The following is a 27,113-nucleotide window of genomic DNA, read 5'->3' on the forward strand; positions in this document are numbered from 1 at the left end:
CATTTGTTTGCTTAACAAACTGAGTCACTGAGAGCATTATTTATAATCACAGCGCCCTCTGGTGGATTGTGTTTAAGTTACTATGCTTAGAAGATTAATACTATTAACTAATATGACTTAATAAGGATTTAAATAGATTGAAATAGAGGGATTAATTAGCCCACAAAAGTCATTTTACTTTTATATTGAAATTCAGTGCTATTTTAAGCTAACAGTAAACAGAAATATTACAAAGCAAAATAAAAATCATGATTTCTTTTCAAATGTATATTTATTTTTGTGAAAAAAAAGTCACCAGAATAATAAAAATAAAAAAAGCTTACAATAAACACTGGGTTTCGCACAATTCACTTAAAGACGCCCGTACGTTTTAACATAGCAGAATTCACAGTAGTTTGAGAAACACGTGCCTGCTTGTTTTTCTGTACAGATCATATATTACATTTACAGCTTCAGAAAGCGACACGTCTTTTAATTGTAGTGAGGAGCCTGAGCGGAAAAGCAAAATTGATTCATGTTGTATTTGCTACAGGTTCACTTGTATTCACAATTTATAACATGGTATGTAAAATAGTTAACATTACTACCAGCACAAGGGCCTCATATTCTGACTTCCTCGCACAAATACATTGATTGGATCACAGTCACTGTAAAGATCCTGCTTTGATTTAGCGCCTGCTCCCATAACAACAGGATGATCAAGTTTTTGCGTCTCATTAAATACAGTGTGCGCGTGTCCATCTTCTTCTACTGCAGCCTGTCAAGTTCCACCCATGCTACCGCCCCCTGCTGCCTGTGGACGGCGTTGCGCAGGGCCTCCAGCAGCTCCTCGGTGCAGCTCCAGGTGCTCGGCTCCACGGTGTAGTAAAGCAGCGGCAGCGTTTCCAGCTGCAGCTCCTCGGCCTGGCACACTTCCTCCATTATGCTGTCCTCGCCGCACCTCGGGAAAAACTTCCTGTTCGCGTCACGAGAAGCCAATTTCAATTAGAATCGTCACTCACAAAAGGGTAACATCCCGGCTTCGTTCTGCCGACACCGGTAAAACCCTACCTTAGCTTCTTGTGCTTTTTGTTTTTGGGGCGAATGTGGATGACAATGGGGTAAATCCCCTGCCTCAGCAGAGCCTCGACGCTGGGCAGCCCCAGCTCTAGCAGACAATGCCTGTCCTGGTAGAGATAAAGGGAGAGAATGGGAGAATGTATGACAGCGTGCATTCAGCAGCGCTTTGTGCGCGGCGGCGTGACAAAAGAACGGCAAGTTGTTTTTTTTTACCTGACTGATCACATCCTGTATTGATTCCAGCCGTATTCCCAGAGCCTGCTCTGGACCGCAGGAATCCAGCAGAAATATCCTTTTGTCCTTTTGTTCCGACGCTTGAATGGGCTCTGAAAATGGGAAACAGAATGAGGTGCATCATCGAAACGTACCGCCTGGTTGTTGTATAGAGCATCAGGTCGATGGAAAGAGAAAAAAACTTCTATTCGTTTGAGTTGGATGTGATATAACAACACAAAGCAGTGCACATTTGTGAAGTGGAGGGAAAATTGTACACGGTTTTCAAATGAAACTGTGGCATACATTTGTTTTCAGCCTCCTTTACTCTGATTCCCCTAAATAAAATCCAGAACAACCAACTCTACTGTTCATCAGAGAGCATTGTTGATCCATGCTTTGTATGGGAGGCTTGGTGCAACACATAAAACCAACAATAACCACACCAACCTTTGTTTGTAACACAAGAGAAAAGAATATAAAGTGAGAGTTAGGGACCATACTAATTAACTGTTTAGTCAGTCAAATATCTTGAAACTAAGAGCCTTAATTAATTTGAAAATGCTTACTAAAGAAATTAAGGCAACATTTGGAAACTGATATACACTCTCCACCAAATTCGACTGAGTTTGAGTAATTTGGAGTTATTTTGGTAAGTGGTCTCTAGATGTGCAGTAGTGGTAGAGATAGACCCTCTGAAAGACCTGAAGTGACGGTTCTACAGAGTTGACTCAGCAGGGTGAGTTCAAATGCTCACAGAATGTTTTTTTTAGTGAGACAAATGAGGAAAAACCTTAATCATTTCAATTCCACTTTACAATTATTGTCTAACTGATGCATCTTGACGTGTTGATCAAGGCTTATGAGTTTGGCTGCGACTAACAATTGTTTTAGCAATCGATTATTCAGGCAATTAATCTATTAATCGCACAGCAAAACGACACATTCTTTAGATTTTTCATCTGATAACTTAAGCTTGTTGTATACAATATTAAAAACACATATAAATGCAAATAAAGTAATTATTTCCTTTTTAAAAGAAAAAACATAAAAAATACACTTGATCATTTGTAGCAAAAGACGAGTCTGCAGCTAAAAATATTTACAACATCAACATGGTAAAAGTTCAGCCTTTTCTGCTTGACTTGGGATCAATAAAGTGTATCTGTTAATTATCTTTTGGATAAAATATTTAATAGTTTGGAAGTCAAAGGTACTTAATAGGACATTTCTTTTCTTATAGAATTTGAACCAAATGCCAATCAGGGGGTTTAGGATCAAACCTATTTACAGACAAAGGTTGTGTTTTTAAAAAAACCTAAATACATAAAGTTATTTTTGGTGAAAATACCAAAAATGTACATATTTGGTATTTTTGGCTAAATTACTCCTTTGAGTATTTTATTCTTTAAGCAAATGTAATTTTTCTGTCTCTTTTTGCTCCACTTAACGATTAATCGATTACTAAAATAGCTGACGATTATTTCAGTAATCAATTCTTAACATAATTAATCTTTTCAGCCTTTCTTATGACCACTTTAAGCTGCAGTACGTTTCTACATGACCCTCACCAGGTGGGCAGGTGTTAAAGTTCAAACTGGACTCCGCTGGCTGCAGCAGCCTCTCGATCAGCCTGCGGGACAGAAGGGAGGGCGAGAAGATGACCGGCCGCTTCGTCTGGACCTTCACCGGCTTCACCAGACTGTACGGGATCAAGTGATCCTCATGACCTGCAGAGGGGGATACCGACATGAATGATACACTGCGGACGGACGGATAGAAGGAGAATACTCTGGGAACAGCAGCTTACGTTTGCTGAGAGTGTAAAAAATTTGCTTCGAGGAACCAGAACCCCGACAGGTGGGATCCACTGCCTTGACCAGTCGGACTCGGTCAGATGTTTTCTTTACAAACTGCAGAAATGAAGTACAATGAACCAGAGGGGAATGTTATGGATTTAGAGGTTCAGCAATAATTTGGTTACCACCGTTATCAAACTCAGGATGTTTTCACACCTGACAGTCCGGTAGACTCGGTTCGATTGGGGACCAAAAATGCAACATTTGTTACATTTTCAGCTGCTGCGGTTCGCTTTCACACTGCATTGTGTCAAACGAACTAAACTCTTTGAAAAACCTGTTCCCCCCATCACCTGTGGGGGCGCTGCATCAAGAACTATTAAAGGAAATGACACAAATACCTCAGAAGAAGACATGACCATAATTTCCTACTTAATAAAAATGGAGCAGCGTCAGATTTTAGTGGTTGTGGGATTTCTCCCACATTTGGAAGGTTTCCGCATTTGTTTTAGTTGGATTTACCCAGAATGCCCTGCTTTGTGCTTTCGAAGTTGTCTTCGGTCCGCTTGACATTCACACACTGAAGCGCACAAGAAATCAACTTCAACTGAACCAAGACAAAGGTTTCAAGGCAGACTAGAGTTTGTTTTGGTCTGCATCAGAGCTTGACGGCGTATTCACATCTCCCCAAACGAACCAGAGTTTTCAGACAAATAAACTAGAATTCAATCAAAGTGGACTAAACAGGACTGGTGTGAATGCACCCTAAGTTTCATTACAATAGGAACAGACCTACCATCTTCTTCTTGAAGTCCTTCTGCTCCACCGACATTTTTCGTAACCTTATGAGCAACAACTGTTGTGCCCTGGAAGAGAAAAGGTGTCTTACAATTGAAAGTTATTGAAAACTATAAAGTATGACAGGAATCAGTGGACGTCTCTCCAAATGATTTCTAATAAAACTGCTAAAACCCATTTGAATCTGGCCCACCTGTTGTAGTTGGGCATGGTTCCCGTCTGCAGCGGTACGGCCGTTTCCCGGTTCACCAGCGAGCAGCGCCACTGGTACCTCCCGTTGTGCCTCGTGTCTGTGACGTGTATGATGTCATCGCAGGACACGGCCAGAGATGGCGGATCGCCATGAGGCTCCATGTTGAGGTTGACCCGTGCATAGAAGGAGTCGGCGCCCGCAAAGGACGGCGAGGAAAGCTCTGAGCGGAGCTTGGAGTAGGCTGAGAACGGGAGGCAGGAAAAGGATTGCCATACAGGAGAAAAATGAAAGAATATGACTGATAAGGCCTGAGAGAAGTTATTCCCCATCACCTTCTTGAAACTTAACAAAATTGGACGGTTGTGCTACATTTGAGGAGCAAAAATTTTCATTTCAGTTGCTGTCATTTTGTAGATGTCAAGAAATGTTTCTAGACGTCATCACAGATCTACCACCGCCAAGTCTTGACATATTGACAAAATCAAACAAGATGGTTTCAATCCACAGTGCAGCTGAAAATTTAGCTTGTGATGTTATAATTTTAAAAATTAAAAAAAAAGTTTCCGTAACTTTTTTTTACGGAATTGCAGATCAACCTGCCCTTCCCCCCTCCCACAGTTTTAGCGTGACACTCAGGAAGGAGCACGGCAAATATCATTGGAGGTTGTCCCATCAGACAGTCAGTTCACAAAACCACACCAAAAAAAAAAAAAATCTTGTAGGGGTACACACTGGGTCAGTGTGACCCAGCTGGACTGCGGGGTCTCTTAAAACTCCGGGAAAGTTAACAAAACCAAATGAAATTGATATAAATTAAGTTTTGTAGTGCAGTTCACTGACACCAAATTGGCTTGATTTTGTAAATGTGGACTGGCTGGTTGACCTTCAATGACCTCTGGTAATATTTATTACAATTTTTAAAATGATAGCGATACAAACAAAAAATGTAGCTCCGCAAATGAGGAGAAACGTGGCATAAACGGTCTGACACTAGTTTTGTTTAATTTGAAGAAGGTCGGGTGCAGCTGTATCATTCAGGTACAGATCGGATCAGAACTTCTCTGAAGTCTGGAACATTTTCCCAGAACCTTCAGGTCTTTTTCACTTTTCCTTTTGAATCAGGTAAACCTGCAGACTCACCCTCCGGGTTGCCCTGGTGCTTGAGCGATGAGGGCTCGGTCCAACACTGCAGGGAAAAGTGGGCCACCTCAGCGGTGCACTGAGCCAGCTGCACACTTGCCCCGCCAAACAGAACCCGGTCCAGCTGAACGCCATAAGCACAAACGACCGCATGGCGTTACGATCTCCTTTTCGTTTACAGTTTAACGACATAAAATCTGAAGTTACGGCGGCAGAGACGGACCTCCAGCAGCTCACAGCCCTCCTTCAGCCCGCACTGCTCGGCAGGAGAGCCGGCCTTCACGTGGCTGACGAAGATCCCGGTCCGATTTCCTCCAACTATGGTGATGTCGTCGGCCAGGCTGGCTCTTCCGAGCTTTGGCGAGGTGGAGGGGCTTGAAGGTGGAGAGCAGGGTGAAGGTGGCTTCCTGAGAAAAACAAAATGAAACTAAGTACAAAACCAGGATTCTTATCCAACATGCAAAACACTGCTGGTGCTGAGTACAGGCAACTTCTGCCATTATATCTGTAAAATGCTCCCAAAACAACAATATTATGATTTATCTGAATAATTTCTGGGAGAATTTAACGTCCAGTAAAATTTTGTTGTTGTGATTATATTTTATGCCCTGCTTTGTTACCTGGGAACATTGGGGCTGGAGGGGCCAGAAGGAACTGGGGGCAGGTTGACCAAATCTGGGGGGAAGAGATGGGAGTGCAAAGAGGTCCAGGAATCCCACAGAGAAGGTTCAGTCTGTTCCCCTAAAATAACAAAACAAACAAAACAAGACAGGGTTCTATAACATGCTTCATGTGAAAACTGTCACAGTTTGATGCCAAATGTGTGGAAACATACCTGGAATTAGAGCTGCAACAACTAACAATTATTTTAGTAATTAATTATTCTGACGATTAATCAATTCATCAGATTTTTTTTTTTTTAAATTGAACCACTTAAGCCTTTTTAAATACAATATTAGAAATACATTAATGATGCAAATAAACAAAGAGCTTAAATCCTTGTTTAAATGACCAAATTTTATTGCCTAAAATACAACATTTCATTCCTTTAGTAAATTTGAACCAGGCGAAGCTGAAACTTTGTCACTTGAAGAGTTTTGGGTAAAACATTTTTACAGACAAATGTGTTTTTCTTTTATCTTAAGCACAAACTCTATATGTATATTTTGTTAAGTTTTTTGTTTGGCTTAATTATTTCTCTTAATTAGTTTTGTTTTTTGAGTCTTGTACAGCAGCTGGCAATTAATCGATTGCTAAATCAGTTGAAGGTTAGTTCAGTAATCATTTAATCTGATTAATCATTCCAGCCCTACCTGGAATATTATCGTTCTCGTCGCTGCCCCAAGACTCCACATCAAACCTTTGAGAAAAAGAGCAACAAAGACGACAGTGAGCTGAGACAAAGTTAAAACAGAGTAAAAAAACCGTCAGAGTGGCGATGAACTCACTCCGTGTTAAAGCGCCTGTTGATGGAGTTCACACACGGAGGGAAGGGGAACGTGGACAGGCGGTTTATCTCCTTCTCGTTATCCTTAGACTGAGGAAACCAACGTAAATGTTAAAACATGGATTCTATTTATTCACATCAAGAAAATGTTGAAACTCACTGAAGACAGCAGGTTCTCCTCTGAGTTGTAGATTGAACCTTTAAGTGATTAGAGAGAATGATTAAATTAATATCTGAAAATCAGCTTCTTTATGTAAACAAAGGATTACTAATGAATTTTCCCCCCAGATCAAACCGCTTACCCTCCGAGTTCTCGTTGTTTTGGCCTCTAGGGGGCGTCTGTGACACACAAAACAAGAGACGCTGCATCACTTTGGGGCCAGTGAGACAGTGGGACATGTACAAACAGGCTCAGGGTTACATAACGCCGCATTACACCCAAAAACAACACGACTTCGCTTTGCTCTTCAGAGGCTACATTCCTTGCATAAACATAATAACAGCAGGGAAAAAAAAAGAAACATGTCTGTGCAGGGGGGCAGAGAGGTTCATGGAAATCTGGTCTCGCATACTAGGAAAGCAATACACTCTGCGTAAACAGTGACCAGAAAACACACACAGCATGTATTAATGATAGCAGCACCAGATGCCTCCACATGCATTATAATAAACAGTTCAGAGAAAGTTTATAGAATAGAAACTGGCAAAGGGATAATTGGTAAAATTTAGCATTTTTGTTTGGACATAAATTTCTGCGTTACTTTAAAAAATTTACTTTAAAGAATAGTTTAGTTATTTCATTTTACGTTTTATTCACACTTACAGTTCACATACTATATTGATTTAAGCATCTAAATGAATATTTAGTTTAGAAATGAAGAAGGCAGAAGTATAAACTTATTTGACGCTGCCCCCTTTCTTTTATGTGTCATACTTTATATATTATTTTATTTAAAGTAAAAAAACCCCATAACAAAACAATTTCTTTCACAAAAGAGAAATAAAATACTCAGCAGTTTTTATGAGAACTGACTGCTTTTGATCGAGTTCCCTCCAAAAGTCTCCATGCAGCTTAAACTTATTCACACTTTCTCACGTCTCGTAATACTATGACTCTACCCTCACATCATTTCCGTTTTATTCGTAACGATGCTTGTTCTAGTTGCACAGTTTGCCTGAATCCCAGCCGTAACAGTGAGTCCAGCACTGACCTTCCTCAGAACGGGCTGCAGACTTGGATCCAGGTCCAGGGAGCAGCAGGGGCCGAAGCACTGGTCCTCGCTGCACAGGGACAAGTGGGACTGGGGGAGCAGAAACACGGAGGAAGCGATGCGTAAACAAAGCTCTGTGGTCGAGTCGACCGCATGGAGCTGCGTGTGCGTCCAGCTCTGACTCACGCAGTTCAGACAGGGACTCTGCTGCATCTGCTCGCGGCAGCGCTCTCGCTCCCTCTCCAGCTCTCTCTGCTGCTGCTCCAGGTTGGCCTGCAGCTCTGCGATGCGTTTGCGCAGCCGGTTCTTATCCAGCAGGCAGTCGGTGTACTCCAGCTGCAGGCTGTCTCGGCTGCGCAGAGCCTGATCAAAGGACAGAAAAATATATATATATGAATGCAAAACCTCAACGGTTCCCAAGACGGCCAGAGGTTTTGTCGGTCCTTATTTTATTCCCTTCAAATATTAACTGTCCATAAACATTTTTTATGGCTATTTCAGAACACAAATATTATCACAGGATAAAGGGTTAGTCTGATTTTTTTAACAACCAGGCAGGAAATATCTAATTTTAAATCTTACTTTCTGAATTTGCTCAATAGCGGCCATGTTACTGTTATAAAGACCATTTCATACAGGATTAAAGCTGAGCTGCAATGTCAACAGACAGACTTTGAAGGGTTTTACAAAGCATGCAGTGATACTTACTCAACTTCTTAACGTTTTTAGCCCACATGTCCAATTTAGACTAAACGATGATGTTTAGTATTTAGACAAACTCTTAAACAATATTTGTACATTAACAGACTTCCAAAGCTTTTACCTTTCACCTCTGATGTTTAGACTGAAGGCCTGGGTCAGACTTTAGGAAGAGTTTACACACAGGCAGTATTTTTTTGGAGGGGGTGCTACAGTTTTATACATTTTATTTTTCATAAAAAAAATTTTTAAACGAATGCGTGTTTTGAATATAGTGTACTTTATATAAGAATTATAGTCCCACATAAGGTGAGTTGTAGTAATATTTTAGGATTTGGGATTGTTTACGATCAGTGACGTGCGGTGAGGTTCATTGCTGGTGAGGCACTGACTTATGACTTAGACACCATCCATGTTATTGGACGTACAGAAATTTCGCGCATGCATACAACGCTGGGGGGCAAAAAGACTAATCTTTTACATGTCATCCATAGCCGTGTTAACTCAGTGAAACGTATAAATGTAGGTATTAATTTTGTGCTATGATCCACAGCAAAGTGATCTGTATTCTCCAAGCTAAGCAGACTCGTTGCCATAGCAACTGACAACAATGCCATTTCATGTTTTAGGATTTAACACCAAAGAACATTCAAGAATTTTGCACACAGAACAGAACATTTAGTTTGTTGTTGTAGTATGTTTTAGGCTTAATGTTTTATTAATAATTGCTGTGGTAGATTAGCTACCGCTTCTACTTTACTGAATTATTTAGACAAACCGTAGCCCACAAAAGGCACATTTCATTAAAAAATAAAAATAAAAACATCTCAAACTGTCTTGAAGTAAAATTTTCAGCTCCGGTGTTGGTCTTCCTTTAGTTATTATCTCCTGCTTCGATTGAAAATCCACTTTAGAAAATTGTTTAAGTGTAGAAATGTAGTCTTTCATGTTGACGTTGGAATAGAGGAGAAAACAAATATATCGCTGTACTTTACTTATTTACTGTGTGGCTAGCTCCATGGCTAGCTCACTGCGTCTTACTCTGCAGTTGAGGAGTCACGATATCTGGGAACATGAGCGCCCCCAGCGGTGAGGCAAGAGAACTGCCTGCCTCACCTGGAGTCTGTTCTCTGCCGTTTCTGATCGCTCCTCCGCACACAAAACACGATACACACACAGTTGGTGACAAAAAACACTGTACATTATATACATAAGCGAAATTATGGAAAATCAGTCCATATATTAAATGTTTTTTATCCATTTTATTGCCGGCGTACAGTCAGGATGAACATGCTGTCATATAATGGCAGCCAGTGCAGTTAGTGAGAGGTTGCGTAATCCCAGGTGAGGCTCAGCTCACTGCTGCCTGACTGGCTTTGCTTCTGAGTATTTGAATGGAAAATGGGAAAATTCAGCGATTTTGAAGAAAAAACTAATCAGAATTGGTTAAGCTAAGTAAAAAATAGATACTTTATAATATGAACCACAGGGTGAAAATAGCAATATAAATTATTTTATTATTATATATTATTTTTCCATGATGACAGGTGAGGCTCTGCCTCACCTGCCTCCCCTGACCGCATGTCACTGTTTACAATTGTGAGCAATACTCAAGTGTTTGAAAATTATGAAGTTATAGTCTTTTCTTATGGAAACAACATAAGAAAACATGTCGTTTCCAACCTACCATCATCAGTTGATTTCATAAGTTCATATGTATAGCACTACTATTAATGTACAGTAATTTGAATTAGGAACAAAATAATTTTTCCTTAGTGAAATGGGCACCAAAATGGTTTCCAGCCCAGGGCCCCACATCCCTCTGAATCCGGCCCTGCAGAAGACCATGATGTCTTTTCTACGGCTTTCAAAATGTAAGGTTTTTGTGATGTAAAAAACATGTTCAGCTGCTGGTGGTTGCTCAAAAAAACTAAGTTAAGATGTGTTGCATAACTTTCCCATTGTTATGAAATGACCCAGGAGTTTGCGACACAGTTAAGCAACACGAAGGTCAGGTTTAAAACCTCATGCAAAAAATGTTTAGGTTAGAACAACAGAGCCATAAAAAATGATAGGGACATGTATGAGTGGACTTTAAACGGTTGTAAAAAAAAAAACGTATGACATATAGATTCACAACGGGGCTGCTAAGAAAGGGAATACGTTGATTTGAAAGACTGAGCGAAACCTTTTTAGCTGAAAAGCCAAAAGAAAAATTGCATTTTGAAAGTAGTTTTGGTCAAGTTTCTAGAGCAAATACCTTCATACACATGAAATAAGTGAAAAGTAACTTACAGTAGTTTTTCAGCAAGATATATGAGTTAGTTTAAGTTAATTCCTTAATATTGATGAAAAAGTATTTTTTCTATTAGCAGATTACTTCACTTGTAAAAAAACATTTTCTGAAAATGAAATTAGTACTTTTTCCCCCATAAATATTAAGGAATTATTAACTTAAAACAAACTCATATCTTGCTGAAAAGCTACTCATAAGTTAGTTTTGTCTTATTTCAACCGTACCAAGATATTTGCTCTAGACTAAAAATACTTGGTAAGATTTTGTGTTTTTGTAGTGCGAACCAATCAGCTCTGTGGCTCCCTCCCCCTTAGTGAGGCATGGCGGTGACAGTATCATGCTCTGGAGCTGCTTCCAAACCATTTGAACAGGCCGTCCACTCCCAGAGACTCACCTGGTCTCTCTCCTTCTCCAGTTCCATGGTTTGGTTGAAGTAGGACAGACTTCTCTTCTGCTCCGTCTCCCAGTCCAGCTGGAGAGTCCTCACCTTCAGCTGCAGCTGCTCGCTCTGCGCCTCCAGCTGCAAACACAGTTCACCGTTACCGCCTTTACTTAAGAGACAGACTAGTTGTGTTTGAACTAGAGCATCAAATAGTCCTGGAAGTAATCGATAACGGAGCAAATATTTGTAGATAGAGTGTGTATTCACTGCGCTTCAGCTTTAACACATTCTCTATTAAATTCTCATGGCATGATGTCTTTTTTGTTCCTCTCATGAAAACAGTGGGAGCCTTTGTTAAGGTTTAAAACAGCAGCTTAGTCACCAAGTGGCTAAACATCTGTGGATCAGTAGGTGACATAGAGGTCACAGAGTTAAATGGGCAGCATTGTGTGTTTTCCAGGCACATAGCGCCATTTGCTACCTTCAGTCGCTATAAAAATTCTAAATATATCAAAGTTCAACTTTGCAATATAACGTCTTGAATTTGGGCCTCTGTCTCTTTAAAAACTCCGGCTTTTTCTGAAACTTCACCTTCAGGAAGTCATCCTTACAACATTCCTCCAATAACCAGCATTTCATTGAGAAGTAGCTCCTATAATGAGCTCAGCTGATGTGCAGTTCCACCAATTGTTTGCTAATTGCTGCTGGCTAGTCTGAAGGAGCTGAGTGGGGGAGGGCTGCTCTCTGAGGCGATGTCCACCTTCAGTGGCTAGATGATAAGCTCAGTCTGTAGCTTAATTAGGAAGCGCAGTAAAACCTCCACCACTATTAAAACCAGGCATGGGTTCATTCACATGTCCACACCGCTACTGAGTTTGTTTGGTTTTATGTTCAGCGCAGATGGAAGTACAACTTTGTTTATCTTTTAAGGAAATTTTACAGCTCTGCCCATGTCAGTGCATCTATTCTGAAAAAAAAAAGAAAAAAAAAGATAGCTCGATGCATTCAAACACACATCATGACCGTATAAAATTAATTTGTGCCCACGCAAACGAACTAAATTCAGTCCGATCCAGGAAATTTGCACATGTAAGCACAGCTGCTGTTTCAGCTTTCCAAAATGTTTTGGAGAATTGAATCCTTCTCACCATTCCCGGTCAAACAGGAGCACAAGCCTGACAGAAGACCTCTGGACTGAATTAGGGTGCGTTCACACTGCAGCCTGAAGTGACCCAATTCCGATTTTTTTGACGTAATGCGACCTGTATCCGATCTTTTCATGGCAGTGTGAACAGCACAGGTCGGATTCTGTTTCAAATGTGACCCATATCCGATACGTATCCGATTCAAATGCGACCTAACGTCCAGGCCTCATTCGTCCGAACTGAACGTCACTGATTCTCAACAAATGTCGCTATTCTGGGTCCTGATACGCGGAAGCAGGAAGAAAAACAACAACCATGACCGACTATAATGAGGATTAAGTTGTTAATATGCTGCTCCGGCCGGACAACAACTTCAAATATGTAAGCTAAACTCCACCGTTAGCCTCCATGTTTACTTCTGCAAACACAGAGCACTTCTTTTTTTATGGCGGTTGGCAGAACACTGAGAACGCTGAAGCTATTGCGCCCTCTACTGTGCATGCGGGACACTTTCAGGTCGTTTGACCGTTCACACTGCAGAACGCATACAGGTCGCATTTACTGGCAGTGTGAACGGTCGCGGCAAAAAAATCGGAATTGCCAAAAAATCGGAACTGGGTCACATCAGGCTGCAGTGTGAACGCACCCTTAGAGCACAGACTGTAAATCCGGCCTTCTCGTCCAGCATCAGTGTCTGATCTGGAAGAAGGGCTATAAATTCCCATGAAATTCCCTCGACTAAACTTTGTTGGTTTCATTATCATCGTTTTGAGGAAAACAATTTATGTAACCAGTTTTGGAACAACTTTGCAACAACCCAAAACAGGAAAAGAAGCAATTGCAGTGTTTTTCTTTTCTTTTTTTTTTGTTTGTTTTCTGGACCTTGGCCCGGTTCTCCTCGGTGGCCTGCAGCTCTCCCTGGAGTCTGGTGATGATCTCACACAGCTCCTGTCTCTGCTCTGCAGCCTCCCTGCGGTCCTGCTGCAAGATATCCATCAGGGCCTGCGATAGGCAGAAAAACTATTTATAGAAAGCAAAACAAACCCGACAAGCATCAAGAGTTTTAGTTTTTTCTTTTTAAATAAACACAGACTCACAATGACTCCGGTGGAGCGATCGGAGTTCCTTGCCTTTCTCTCTGCTTTCTGAGCATCAGTGAGGTGCGGCGGCTCCTCCTGTCGTTCTGGTGTGGAGCCATTGATCCCGTTGGAGAGGGCGCCGTTTGTTGTGTTGATCTCTGGGCCGCCCGCATTTTCTGTCCTTTTATCTGCCTCGGTCAGTCTGGACTTCAGCTCCTGCACCTGCAAGCAGAAAGAGTACAGCTACACTGCAAAAACACTAAATCCTACCAAGGATTGTTCTGGTCTAGTTTCTAGTCCAAATATCTTAAAACACTTGAAATAAGATAAAACTAAGTTACAAGTAACTTTTCATCAAACTAGAGGAGTCTGTTTTAGATAAATAATTCCTTAATATTGATCAAAAAGCAATAGTTATAAGACAAGACATTTTTTCTATAGAGATAAAATGTTTTGTTCCACTAGTGTATTATTTTATGCATAACTAATTTGGTTTCATTAATTAAGTTTGTATTTATTGCTGAAAAGTTACTTGTAAGTTAGTTTTGTATTATTTCAAGTGCTCTAGAAACTAGACCAGAAACACTCGGTAAGATTTTGCGTTTTTGCAGCATAAATGAAGTTATAACAAGTTTACTAACTCTCTTTTCAGTGCAAAGCCGTTGCTTCTCCTGTGGTATATTTCTATAGTAACAACCAAAATATACCGGCACGATACGTGCAGACAATTAGTGGTAGCGTGGTTTCAGATCAGAACACAAATCAGAGAAGTGGGAACAAGAAATCGAGCGTAATGATTCTGTCGACAAGATCAGATCGGCTGAGTTGCGTGTTGTTGAATTTTCCCTAAAGTAAGAATGTTAATAACAACAATAACGCCTGTGTTCACGTGCGGCCGAGCGAATCATCACTCAGATGTGTGTGACAAACTGTGAAAGCGCACAGACAAAATTAAAAAAAAACCCCAGAGGAGCAGATAACATCTGCAGACGCCCCTCGGTGCTCGGCTCAGATCTTTTGTTGTGCCAGCTGCTCTGAGTGGGCGCCGGTCGCCTCCAGCGTTCCAGGTAAATATTCACGTTTTCCGTTCTGTGAGCACATTAAACATCAGGTTGAACCTGTTCACGTTTTAGAAGCTCACATGGATTTTAGTGGGATTTTACACGACATAACCGTGATGTTATTTTTGCACTCTGATACCCCTAAATAAAATCAAGTCCGTCAGCATAAACAAAGCCGGGTTGCTTAGAAACTGCCAGCTTACATAGAAATACAGGCAACCTAGCAATTAGTTCCCTCTATATATTTACAAATAAATAAAAAATTAAATGAGTTTCTTTGATAAAAATGATTAAGCAGTATTTAACTGTATTATTATTATTTAATTAGACGTTTAACGTTACATTTACTTATTTCATGATGTATTTATTTAATTTTGGCCCTAAATATAACTCAGGGGTCACATTGCCATGATTCTGACAATCATTTCTCGATCCTCTCCACTTTGGGAACCAATGTACCAGACAACTAACACACACTACACAGCATTCAATTTCAATAAAGTTTGCAGTTTTAACATACACATGTCAACAAGTTCAACCCGTCACTTGCGAGTCCAGGAGGTGAAAGTGATGAACTGAGTGTGGTTTTCTCCCCGGTGTCGGTGGACCCACCTGCCTCAGCAGCTCCCTCTCTCTGCTGGAGGCCTTGCCCTGCTCCTCCAGGGCCCTGGAGTACTTCACCGCCTGCTCCAGGTGTCGGTCCTTCAGCTTACCCAGCTCCCGACTGGCCAACTCCCAGTCCTGACGCAGCCTAGACACAAGCGACTGTTAGTGGGTCCAGTTTTGAGAGAGAGAAAGAGAGAGACGCTCTTTTCAAAAACAAAAACAAAACACTTTGTATCTGTTGGGCAGCAGACAGACCTTTCCAGCAGCAGCTTGTCGTGCCGCAGCTCCTGCGCCTTGTGCTCGGCCCGGCTGCGCTCCTCCTCCGCCATGCGACAGCGCTGCGACAGGCGGCGCTCACACATGCGGCTGTTTCGGAGCTGCTCCCTCAGTTTGCGAACCTCCAGCAGCAGGAACTGAGTCAGACCCTCTGGACCTTCCTCATCTGTCGACATGTTGCTAAATCAGTACAGCTGAACTACAAATGTCCGACACACGTGCATTTATTTACATTTTTTCTTTGGAAAAGTGAATCAAACACTGAACATTTATAATAACTGCAGTGTATTTTCTGTTGTATAGCTCATTATTATTATTATTAGAATATAATTGTTATTGTTAATCTTGTTTTTAACACTTTATGAACTTTCTTTGTCTGAATCTTTATACCTGATGCTGCTGTTGCACCTGAATTTCCCCTTTGTGGGACAATAAAAATCTATTCTAAAACAACCTATTTTAAAACTGAACATTAACTTAAAACAAGGTATTTTTCTGCTGTTCACAACAAAATATGCTCCTCTCTTCTTTTTGGTCTTTTTCTGACATAATGCTGAAAATATTCTTGTCGACGGTTCCAGCTCAAGTTGTTAATCTTTATCTATTAATAGCTTCAGGTTTGAGTTCAAAGAGCTCGTAGTTCACCTTCAGCCGGGGTGATAACAGCTCCTCTTTATCTACCAGAGCATCCGTTACTCATCCAAAGTAACTAAGTAGTTTTACGGTTTGCAGATGTAAAGTTAACAGCTTCTTGCCGAGTATGAGGGAGCATCGGTGAGTCGGTTTTTTTCCCGTCAGCTGGGTGTACTGCTCCGGGTGGTAAAACTCCAGCGACTCCATGAAGGCCTGGAGGCCCCTTTGGCCCTGAGCGCGCAGGATGTCCAGCAAACGACCTGAGAGAGAGAGAAAGGTCAGAACTAAATCCCTCTGCAGAGACAAAAATCAAAACTGACTGAACAAAGTTTTCAGTTCTGTCAGTTTTTACTGCGGTGTAATTAGGATCTTTGATGTGTGTCAGCTTTCCTGTAGTTACACAGGTATTCAGGATGAACATGATGAATGACTGATATGAACTGACTCACTTACACAGAAAAAATCAGCACTTAGGTAATATTTAAAATATATTTTATCTGTATATTTATATGTAGCTCTGTGAGGCAGAAGCTTGGATGCTAGAGGTCCGAGGAGGCGGAGCTAGAGCCAACCAGGCGTTTGGACAGCTGAATGGTTGCCATGGGAGATTAAAGGATTTCTCAAACACATCTGGAGGCAACACTCCAGGTATGTTTTTGATGAAGGAACAACATTAAATAATGTAAGGCTCAAAAAAGTTTATTTTGCATAACTTAAGGAATTACTGACCTAAAACAAGCTCTTATATCTTGCTGAAAAGTTAATTGTAAGTTAGTTATGTCTTATTTCAACTGTACTAATATTTTTGCACAAGGAACCACACAAATTTATTTGGTGAGATTTTGTGTTTTTGCAGTGTAATCCTGTGTTTTCTCTTGAGCAGCTCCATAAAAGAATCCCATGACGCCTCCGACTGGCGCCGCTCCCCGATCGGTCAGACATCATCCTCCTCCCACCTCCGCCCTCACCGGCCTTGCTGATGCGCAGTGGATACTGCGTGGAGTTGAGCACCTCGTCCTCGTCCTCCTCGTCGATGACCTTGCACTGCCGCAGGTACGGCGTGAGCTTGGCCGGGTTGAGGATGCGCGTCAGCTTGTGCCGCACTCCCTCCACGCGCTCCCACAGCTCCTCGCAGCGCTCCTCTGGCCACTGGGGGGCGGACCGGGCCTCCTCCGGGACGCCGTCGCCCTCCAGCCAGTCCGTGTCGCCTGGACGGGACCAGAAAACAGACGGTTTAAGGAGCGAGTTATCACGGTGCTGATTAGCATCGGCTCTCTGAAGCGCATTCCTGCCTTTTTGCGACACGTCTCTCTTTCTGTGCTCGCCGGGAGTTTCAGACGCAGCCCGTGTCCACCGCCAGACTAAATACATTCCCCAAAAAGGAAGTTTGTTGTTGTTATCTCTGTGTCGGCTTCCATGAAATTGGGTCACTGCTGCAGGTTCATGTATTTCTAACACAGATCAACCATTTAAACTTACAGCACTTACTTAAGATGTTCGGAAATGGAGAGATGGTGGATAAAAATCTCTTTTTTTTATCTTGTCTCTTGAAAGGATTGTAAAAGTGTGTTTAATTCCTGACCGATAAGGTGTGTATCTCTGTAAATCTCTTCCAAACAAATCACAGTGAAATTTAAGCTGCATTAGGAAGAAGCTGAATTATTCAGACTTTATGGGGGAAGCAGTTCTGGGAAGACGTTTCCATAAACTTCTTTTGTGCTTTTAAAGGATTCCTTTCCCACGCCAAGATGAAACAAAGTGATTTACTCCATCTTGCCAAATTGACACACAAAGGCTCAAATATACTCAAACAGCCCCATTAATATTTGGTTTAATGGAAACTATGTGACTTTTGTCGCCATCCAACAAGCTTCTGGCAAATTTCTGACTGGATATTTGACTAAAACTGGAAGAGTCGTTTTGAACTGGTTGGCTTCCCGGCACAGAAAATGCTTTTAGGCATCGTCCATAAATTTCCAGCAGGGATAAAATCAAGGAAATGAGCTGCATAAACCATACTAAAGTCCTTTGAATGTGAGTGTAATGTGAACTCTTACTATGAGATGAAAGGAAATTAGTTGGCATATTCAGAAACCACAGAGAAAACCACAGTAATGCTAGTTTAGCTTCAACAACCTGCAGCTTCCAATACTGAGGCGCTTGAATACAGAGAACATGTTGCTGATTAGAAACTGGGCACAGCTGAGAGGGGAGACCAGCCAGGCAGGCTGAGGGAAAGAGAAATGTTACTAGAAACGAGCTAGAGGGGAAATAAACAGCAATCTAATATATATAACAGGAAAAGCAGGATTAACTAAAGCATAAGGAATAAGTAAACCAGAATAAACTAAGCAGAGAACAACATCATGAACTAATGAGATCTATGCTCAGCTTAAATAAAAATACAAACACAGAAAAATCTCAAAATCACCTCAGGGAAAAAAACCTTAATAAATCCAAGTGATGCATCTAATGACTGAAGTTAAGAGGTATTTTATCACCACAACCTTTAGAAACAACAAATCATATGAATCATTAAAAGCCTTGAATTATTGAGTCATTTGTGCCGGTAATGAGTGCCTGTCAACCTGTGACTGGAACCATCGGTCTGGTTGTTTTATAGTGACAAAAGGTCCAGTGGGTTGTGCTCATAAGTGGTAGGGAGTACCGCATGTAGGTCATTATCTCGGAGCACAAGAATGCGAACAATCGGGTGACTCATCTCACACACCTAGAAACACTCCAGCCAACCCGCGGCAGGAGCTTTTTCTCTGTCCGTCCCCTTCCACCGAGCAACACGAGAACGTTTCAGTGAACGCTTCAAGATTGAGTCCGACGTAGTAAATGTGTCGTTGTTTTCGGCTTCCTCCATGTTTTCTAACAAAATCCAAACAAACCACAATCCCATCGACTCAGAGGCCAACTCACACCCCACACCTTTTTTTTTTTTGATGGCTTGCTATGACAACTCAGATCAACATTGTGGGGGCAAATAAGTTGTGATTGAGGCTATTTACCCATCACATATTTGTTGTTGCCAAGTGTGTTACTGAGACACTCTGTGACTAAGTGCCAGCAGCTGGAAGGTTCATCAAAACCAGCGAGCAGGTCGGGGCGCGTTTCAGGATGCTCAGGAATCTGTTATTACCCAGAAACCAGACCTAGTTCTCATCTGAACAACTCTGCACTATGAAAACAAGACAGCGTGCAATATGTAACAATATCTGTAAATTAATAACAGTTTTGCAACTCAGAACAGGTAAGAGCTGGTTAATGTTCAGCAAAGAAAGGAGAACTAGAACAAAAATACTCTCATTTATAAAAAAGCATAGAAAAAAAGTACTTTATATTTATAACGTCCATTCATATTTTTGTTTTTGTAACATTTATGAAATTTTAACCACTGTTTGTGAATGTGAAGTAAAATCATTTTTTCATTGCTTTCCACTTTTTTTTTCTTTTTGAAACATTTACATGTTACATGTCACATTAACTTATAATTTTCTAAAACTGATTTTTCAGTAAAAACCAGTTAAATGTTTGACCGAATGCTGATGACCTCTGAAAGGCTCTGACGTTGTTTTTGCAGAGTTGTTTTAAGGTTATCAGGACTGGAACCCGCTCCCAGTTAATCCTATTACCAACCAGTCGCCATAGCAACACCGGCATCCCGTTTAAGTTGTTTACCCATTTGTGTGTTGGGCCTTTCATAGTCAACTAGTGAGTCAGTTTTTGGAGAAAGTCTTTATGGTCACATGGATCCAATCAGTAACTTCAAATTAGATCAACCAGTAACTCTAAAAATGAAGTATTTTAGGTTCTAATGAGCATAAATAAATTATTTTTGGTTAGACTTAATTCTTGCTTAGATTTATCCAAAAAGAGATATGGGACAAAATGCAACTTGAGCGGAAAAAAATGACAAAAATTGAAGCATTAATGATTAACTAAACATAACTATCAGCATCTTTCTACACATTTTTCACAGTTATGTTTTCCATTTAACCAGCTCCTAGTGACCTCCTGTTGCTAAGATATTATTTATGGAGTCACATAACTACATTTCTGTAGATTAGGGAACCTTTTTGCACCCAAACAAGTGAGGAATGACTGGACCAACACTGCACAGGTCTGGAGTAGTAAGATGACGGCCTACAACTAGTAAATTTGTCATTTTGCTTAAATCTTATCAGGTGTATTATTTAAAATTTGAACTTTCAATAAGTTTTATTTTGAGATCTACTGTACATACCATGTGCAGGAATTTAAGAACTCTTGGTAATGAGGTTAGATAGGTTCACAAAAAGTCATTATTTCAGTATATAATGTCTGAAACAAAGATTTTTCAGTAAAAAAAACCTGTTACAAGTTCTCATAAAATGTGTTAAAAGCTAAAGATGCACTCCGTGAGAGTATTTAATATGTGTTTATGTATAAAATAGAAAGATCTGAACACTGGTTCATGTCAAGCTTTTGAACAAATCAAACAAACGTGACTCTTAGTGTTGATAGTATTGAGAAACCGAGTTTTAAATCGTCACCCAAAGCCCTTATTAAGTGGGAAATATAAACATCCTCAAGGCTCAATACAAATTACAACATAACGAAAAAGGCTCAGTGTGGCAACTCAAAAGGCAACGTTGAATTTCTTAATGAACATAATCTTCACCCTAACAGTGGGGCTTTTTGTAAGCAGGAAGTGTTTTTGGTTTATAATGATGCTGCTAGCTTAGCAGCCACAGAGTGTGATGTGAGTGAGACGTGGTGTTTTTGTTTCCAGCGGTCATTAAGAGAAACCTGAGATTGTGACGCTATATCTAATATGATGTTAAATCATTTAGAGCTGGAACGACCTTAATGTCATAATAAATCAAACAAACCGTCTCACAGTTAATTGGTGTCAGAGCTGCTGCCTGTAGCGACTTGAGTCACAGACTTAAAGTCTAAGTCAAGTCTAAAGAATTACTTTTGTAACTAAAAGCCAAATCTGAACCCTAAGTCACCATCTCTGGCATGCTGGCGGTTTAACCCACTTATATCTTGAACCGATTTTGTGATTTACAGCTAAAACCCACAATTATTTACACCCCTGGTATATTAAGGTTTAAATTAGTCTTTGAATCTGACCACCATGTTTTTTTTTTTCTGATTGAAAGTAATGCTTACATTTTGGAGTCCAGAATCCTGGCCTGACTCTCATAGAGTCTGGACATAAAGATTAGGGTGATGGTATGTAGGTCTTCCAATCCCCAGCAGTGAAAAATCATCACAAATACCCAGAGTTGGGCAGTAACTATCAACATTTACCTGAGTAACTTTTTTGAAAAGAATGTGCTTTTAGGAGTGGTTGTACTTTACTTGAGTAATATTATGATGAAGTAATGCTATTCTTACTTAAGTAAAATTTTCAGAGTCACTGAGTGTACAACAAACAAGTTTTACCAAAGGAAAAAAAAAAAGCACCAGACACAGATCTACAGCTTATGTTGAAGTGAGACCTCTTGTTTGTTATTCTGTTATCTTCTATCTGCTGAGTCCTTTATTTTGAAAAAAAAAAAAAAGAACTTAAATTCTGCCTGAATTTTGTAATTATGCTCATTTGTATTGAATTTGTGTAGGTTTTATTTGTGTAATTTATTTCATTTTAGTCTTTTACATGACAGAACTTACACATACAGTATATTATATGTTTCATCACCTGATGACATCACCAGTTACTCAGCCTTTTAACAGAAATACATTTTTACTCTTACTTGACTCATTTGATTACTTTGTACTTTCACTGTACTGTAAGTATTTCTTACACGAGTACAATTTCTGGGTGCTCTACCCAACTGGAATGTGATTCTAAAAAGGGTTTTCAAAGGCATAAATAATTATCAATATGCCTTTTTTTCTTTTTTTTTAAAATTTGAGATAAATAATAAGAAAAAAATCGACACTCATTTTTCTGGGCTACTAGATGTCTTTACAGGTCAGTGTAGATCCCCCGATAACCGCCTTATCGGTTATTGTTCCAGCTTAAAACGCAAAAGGATTTACCAAAACAAAGCCGGTGTCTTAATACGCATTTCCTTGTTACGCACTGAGCGCAGATTGAGTGAGAAACTACTCCAAAAAACAAACGATTCTTACCGCTCATCTCTTCTTCCTGCGGGAATCACACCGGGTTGAAGACAGAGTAATCAGCTCCACATCCCTCTTTCAGCTCCAAATACGAGTTTCGAGTAAAAACCGAGGAGTGACAGCAGTGGGTGGGTGGGCGCCCCCTGAGACCGGGGAGCTGCGGAGCGCACACAGGCGGGTTTTCCTTTACGCGCACACTCACACGGCTCTGCCCGCCGCGCTGCTGCTCCGTGTCTCTCCCTGCAAAAGTCAACAACCCACAGGTGGGGGGGGGAGTGGATCAATGCGCCATCACTTAACAGCTGCCGCAATCCCCGCGGTCAGAACCTTTGCACGGATTGGGCTCAATGGATTGGAAGTGGTCTTGTACTCTGCGCCCCCCAGCACCAGATGGCGCTTTGGACTCACGCATGGCCCCTACAGAAAGCGCCAGCTCTGTGTTATTAAATTAAAACGATTGTCCAATGTGACGATACACTTCCTGGAGAGCAGATCCGCTCTCAGCCCCTTTAGGCTTCAGGGTTCAACTGAGTTTCGTCATGAAACCAAGCCTCTTACAAAAGAAGAAAAAAATGACTCACTATATGGCTGATTCAGCTGCTGGAGTTTTCCCCATGAACATGCAGTATAACATATAACAACAGAAACTTTGACTAAAGCAGCTAATTTGCAAAGTAACCTGAAAGTTGAATATACTTTAATTTAAACCATTCTGTTGTGTCTCTGGATCTTGTCTCTCGCGTTTGTTGCCATTCGTCTCTTCAAGGACTGAAACATTTCCCATGTAACTCAGAAGTTTTCCTCTCTTGGCTGAAGAAAAGCATCTCCACAGCATGATGCTGCCACTGCGATGCGTTCAATGGCACGTGCAGAAGTGGTAGTTTTTGTCATTTTGTGTTATTTTGCATGACGGTCAAAACATTTTCATTTTTGTCTGAACTTGAACTGGAAAATGTGATTTCAGTGTAATTCAGTTTTTCTCATATGAACTACAAAAATGACAGCAGCTATGGCGAGTCCATTTTTTTATGCCAGTGATCAAACATCACGTTGAGAAAAGCACAAGGAACTTTGCTGAACTGCGTAATTTCTCATTTGACGAACACGATTCACAAGTAGGAATTTGGTTAGACGTTTCCATCACACCTATAGTAATTTTTCAAGGTTGCCAGCCTGTGCCCTTGGCAATGTGCATCATCCTTTAATGAGATAACTGGTATAATTTTAAAACAAGAATGCGACCATGAAGACTGAGACCAGTACTGGCTCAAAACCAGACTGGTTAAAAATTCAAACGTTTGTTCCGTTGTTGAAGGGACAGACGAGCTGCAGGTAATCTGGGGAACCGATAGAAACCAACAGGCTCAACCAAAACAGATTCACACTGAGCGGCTGAGAAAACGGCACCAAACGTGACAAGTTGTGTTGTGAAACTGCAGACTCTAAATATGTGGTAACAAGGCTTTGTGTGGGCTGCAGCTGTTAGCACTGTTAGCATGTTGTCCATGGTTGTTCATGTGTCTGTGTTGTCCACCTGTGATGAACTGGCAACCTGCCCAGGCAATGAAGGGCAATTTGAGTTGTTTTAAACAGCTCAACAGAGTTAAAACAGACAGTGTAGCTGTTAGCTTCCACTGGTAATAGGACTAATTTAAATAACGAGCCTGCAGTGATATGACGTATTTCTGCTACAAGCAGGTAAAGTTACTAATGATAACTTAACAGAACATCGGCTCAAAAAATACAAACCAACAAGAAATCAGTCATTTGAAACTATGGAAAGTATTCAGAAACGGTGTTAGCCGCAAAAGATAACAAAGGCCTTCAGTGTGCTAAACATGGCTAATAAATAAAAAAAATAGCTAAGAAGCTTATTTTAGGGGAAACGCACTGCCTACTAACGCTTGTACTAATGTTAATGCACTGCCTTCTAATTTTAACTTTTTCTATACTATGACACATTCAACACAAAAGTAAAAACCAGATGTTTACTTCAAAAAGCATAAGATTTCTTTTGAAATACTATTTATCTTATACTAAACATTAAACAATTGGTGAATTTTGCAAAAACGAGAACCTTTTTTGTCATTGGTGATAAATATATTAGAAAACAGACATTCAATACAGAAATAAAAATCTGATTTCTACTTCGTGGCAGTTGGTCACCAGAAAAACAAAAAAAACGCTCATCTCTTAACACCAAATTAATAACATGTAGTATTATCGTTTATAAAACATAAGCTCTTTTTAAATACTGCTTATCTGCTTAGACACCACAAATTTACAGTTGGTGAATTTTGCAAAAGTAAAAATCTGATTTTTACTTTGTGGCACTTGGTAACCAGAAAACGCGCTAATCTCTTAGCAACAGATTAACAACAAATATTATGTTCACAAAAACAAGATTTCCTCTGCTATTTTGAAATATGGTCTTATACTAAAGATTCTGCAGTTTGTGAATTTTGCAGAAATGAGAAAATGTTTTTCTCATTTCTCAGATAAACATTGTCATTGGTGATAAATATACTATAAAACAGACATTCAACCCAAAAGTCAAAATCTGATTTGTACTTCGTGGCAGTTCGTTACCAGAAAATAACACGCATCTTTTAACACCAAATTAATAAGTCATATTATTGTTTAGAAAACATAAACTCTTTTTAAATACTGCGTATCTGCCTAGATACAACAAATTTAAGAGATGGTAAATTTTGCAAAAATAAAAATCAGATGTTTACTTCGTGGCACTTGGTTACCAGAAAACGCGCTCATCGCTAAGCAACAGATTAACAACGAATGTTATTAATGTTCAAAAAACATGAGATTTCCTCTGCTGTTTTGAAATTCTACATATCTTATAAAATCTAAAAGTTGGTGAAATTTGCAGAAAAGAGAAAAGGTTTTTTTTTGTTGTCATTGATGGAAAATATATTATAAAACAGACATTCAACGCTAAAGTAAAAATCAGATCTTTACTTTGATCTCTTAGCAACAACTTAACAACAAATATTGTTATTGTTCAAAAAACATAAGATGTGATGCTCTTATTTTGACAGCCCAAAGTCATTGTCTGTTTAGGAGCATCAACGTTCATGAGTCATGCGGAACTTACTTTATTTTCTCTTCTGCCATCTTATCTGGGTTCAGTTTTTCGTCGATGTGGCATCTCTAAATTCAGCTCAGCCCTCTTCTGTACTAGATGTTTTGACATCTCTGTAGTTCTCTACATCTCTGCTCTCCTCAGTGTTCTGTTGCTACGGTAATTAATCATTTCTGAATCTTCACCTGTTGAAACAGTGGATCAAATTGCATATTTTACTGCCACTTGAAACTGAGGGACTGAACAAGTGATTCCAGATTTTTCTGTAACAGCTTGTCGTTCATATTGCCTCCTGACAGGGTGTGAAACGACATGTCTTTCAGCTACATACAGAACCAGACAGGAAGTAGATGACCGCCCACAGAAGAATTCACCGTTTCCTTGGAATGTTAATAGGAAGCTTTAGGCTGGCCGCCGTCTCTGGGTCACCTAAGATGGAGCATGCAGGCATTTAAAAAGCAACCTTTAAAAAGAAAAAAAGCAATAGACCGGATGTGAAAAGAGAAATAAGTTCAGAAGTCTTTGGAATAAGCTTTTAGAGGATAAAACCTTATTCTGTAACCTTTTAGAGAATATGGTTTTAGAGAAGGGACAGAGAAGCTGGTTAGATTTGATCAAGAAAATCTGTTGGACTGAAAACTGGAGCAGAGGTTTACTGTCCAACAGAACAACAACCTGAAACATTTTTCATCCAGAGCTGCAGCAGAACGCTTTTCTTTTCTTTTTCTTTAAATAAAAGAAAATTGATGTGTTAGGATCTCTGTTAATGTGGGTGAAAGTGATATTCAGTGTTGAATCCTGAATTTTGATTGGCTGAGGAGATTCTGCATGAGGATTTCTTTGGTTCCATCTTAGTCATGGTCTGGTTTCCATAGTTACTGAAGATGCACAGTGCAAAGAAAATAATCCTACAAACTATTTTTGCTCTGGTTTCCTGTGCAAATATCTTGGCACACTTACAATACGACAAAACTCAGAATGATATTGGGGCTTGTTTGGGTAAATAATTTCTTAATATTGATAAAAAGGCACTAGTTATGAAGGAAGCAGTGGAACATGACATTTAACTTGCAATATGAGGGAAATGTCTTGTTCCACTGGCAGATTATGTCACTTATAGCTGGTAATTTTTCATCAATATTAAGGGATTATTTATAGTTTGTTAAAATGACCTGAATTCTGCTCTGTGTTCTTCCTCCCTTGGTCTGCCGTTAGCTTTTGTGTGCAGACAGGACACCCCATCCTCTGGCTGTGTGTGTGTGTGCGTGTGTGGGGGTGTGCGTGTGTGTGTGTGTGTATGTGGGGTGGCAGTATGTTTGGGAAGAGCATTCCTGCTTCTGTCTCTGAGGTGACGGCGACACAGAGAGGCCATTGAACCAGGCCATCGCCCCACAGTTTACTTATGCTGGAATGTGGGATATCTTAACAGAAATAGCCTGATTTCCCAGAAATCCTTTGGCTCATGAGCTTAAGAGTTGTAGCTTTATGACTTGTTCTTGTTTTTACTGAAAGGACAAAATCACCTGTGGCACAATAATTGGCACCAATGGAGCATAAACTCCGTTTACCAACAGCTCAGCACTTAGTCTTTAATAACTGAGAGCATACAGAGAGATCTCTGACCAATCATTTTGGCTCAATCTCTCTAGAGCTCTGGATCTCGTCACTACTTAACTCCTCTCAAAGGATTTAGGCCTATGGATAGAAGCTGATTGTAAATCATTTCTGGGTCGATTTGATCATGATTTGAATCCAGTTGAAACTCTGAATAACGAGCCGGTGTTTCAATGATTTCATGAGGCCATGCACTCAACACACGGTTCCCAAGACATTTGGAAGACCCAAGTTGT

The 27,113-nt window shown here is 40.3% G+C and overlaps 1 protein-coding gene across 2 annotated transcripts; it reads right to left on the minus strand.

Annotated features, from left to right (window-relative positions):
* Positions 1 to 252: 252 nt before the first annotated feature.
* Positions 253 to 22,618, minus strand: zmp:0000000896 (caspase recruitment domain-containing protein 10). 2 transcript variants are annotated; one of them, XM_017306203.2, is made up of 24 exons: positions 22,173 to 22,618; positions 17,006 to 17,245; positions 16,160 to 16,297; positions 15,384 to 15,570; positions 15,135 to 15,273; positions 13,513 to 13,683; positions 13,265 to 13,384; positions 11,250 to 11,375; positions 8,047 to 8,223; positions 7,861 to 7,950; positions 6,952 to 6,988; positions 6,810 to 6,847; positions 6,651 to 6,739; positions 6,516 to 6,562; positions 5,823 to 5,943; positions 5,426 to 5,609; positions 5,203 to 5,326; positions 4,063 to 4,303; positions 3,868 to 3,937; positions 3,083 to 3,185; positions 2,844 to 3,002; positions 1,273 to 1,385; positions 1,051 to 1,166; positions 253 to 955 (listed from the first exon to the last, which is right to left on the minus strand). In XM_017306203.2, the coding sequence occupies exons 1-24, from the start codon at positions 22,177 to 22,179 to the stop codon at positions 748 to 750; spliced, it is 3,045 nt and encodes a 1,014-aa protein (XP_017161692.2). In that variant the 5' UTR covers positions 22,180 to 22,618; the 3' UTR covers positions 253 to 747. The 2 variants fall into 2 exon arrangements, with proteins under 2 accessions (XP_017161692.2, XP_017161691.2); XM_017306202.2 differs by having other exon boundaries at positions 13,480 to 13,683; positions 22,173 to 22,617.
* Between the last annotated feature and the right edge of the window lie 4,495 nt (positions 22,619 to 27,113).

The sequence above is a fragment of the Poecilia reticulata genome, chromosome 8, assembly GCF_904066995.2.
Source record: "Poecilia reticulata chromosome 8, P_reticulata-male-v2, whole genome shotgun sequence".
Classification (NCBI taxonomy): Eukaryota; Metazoa; Chordata; class Actinopteri; order Cyprinodontiformes; family Poeciliidae; genus Poecilia; species Poecilia reticulata.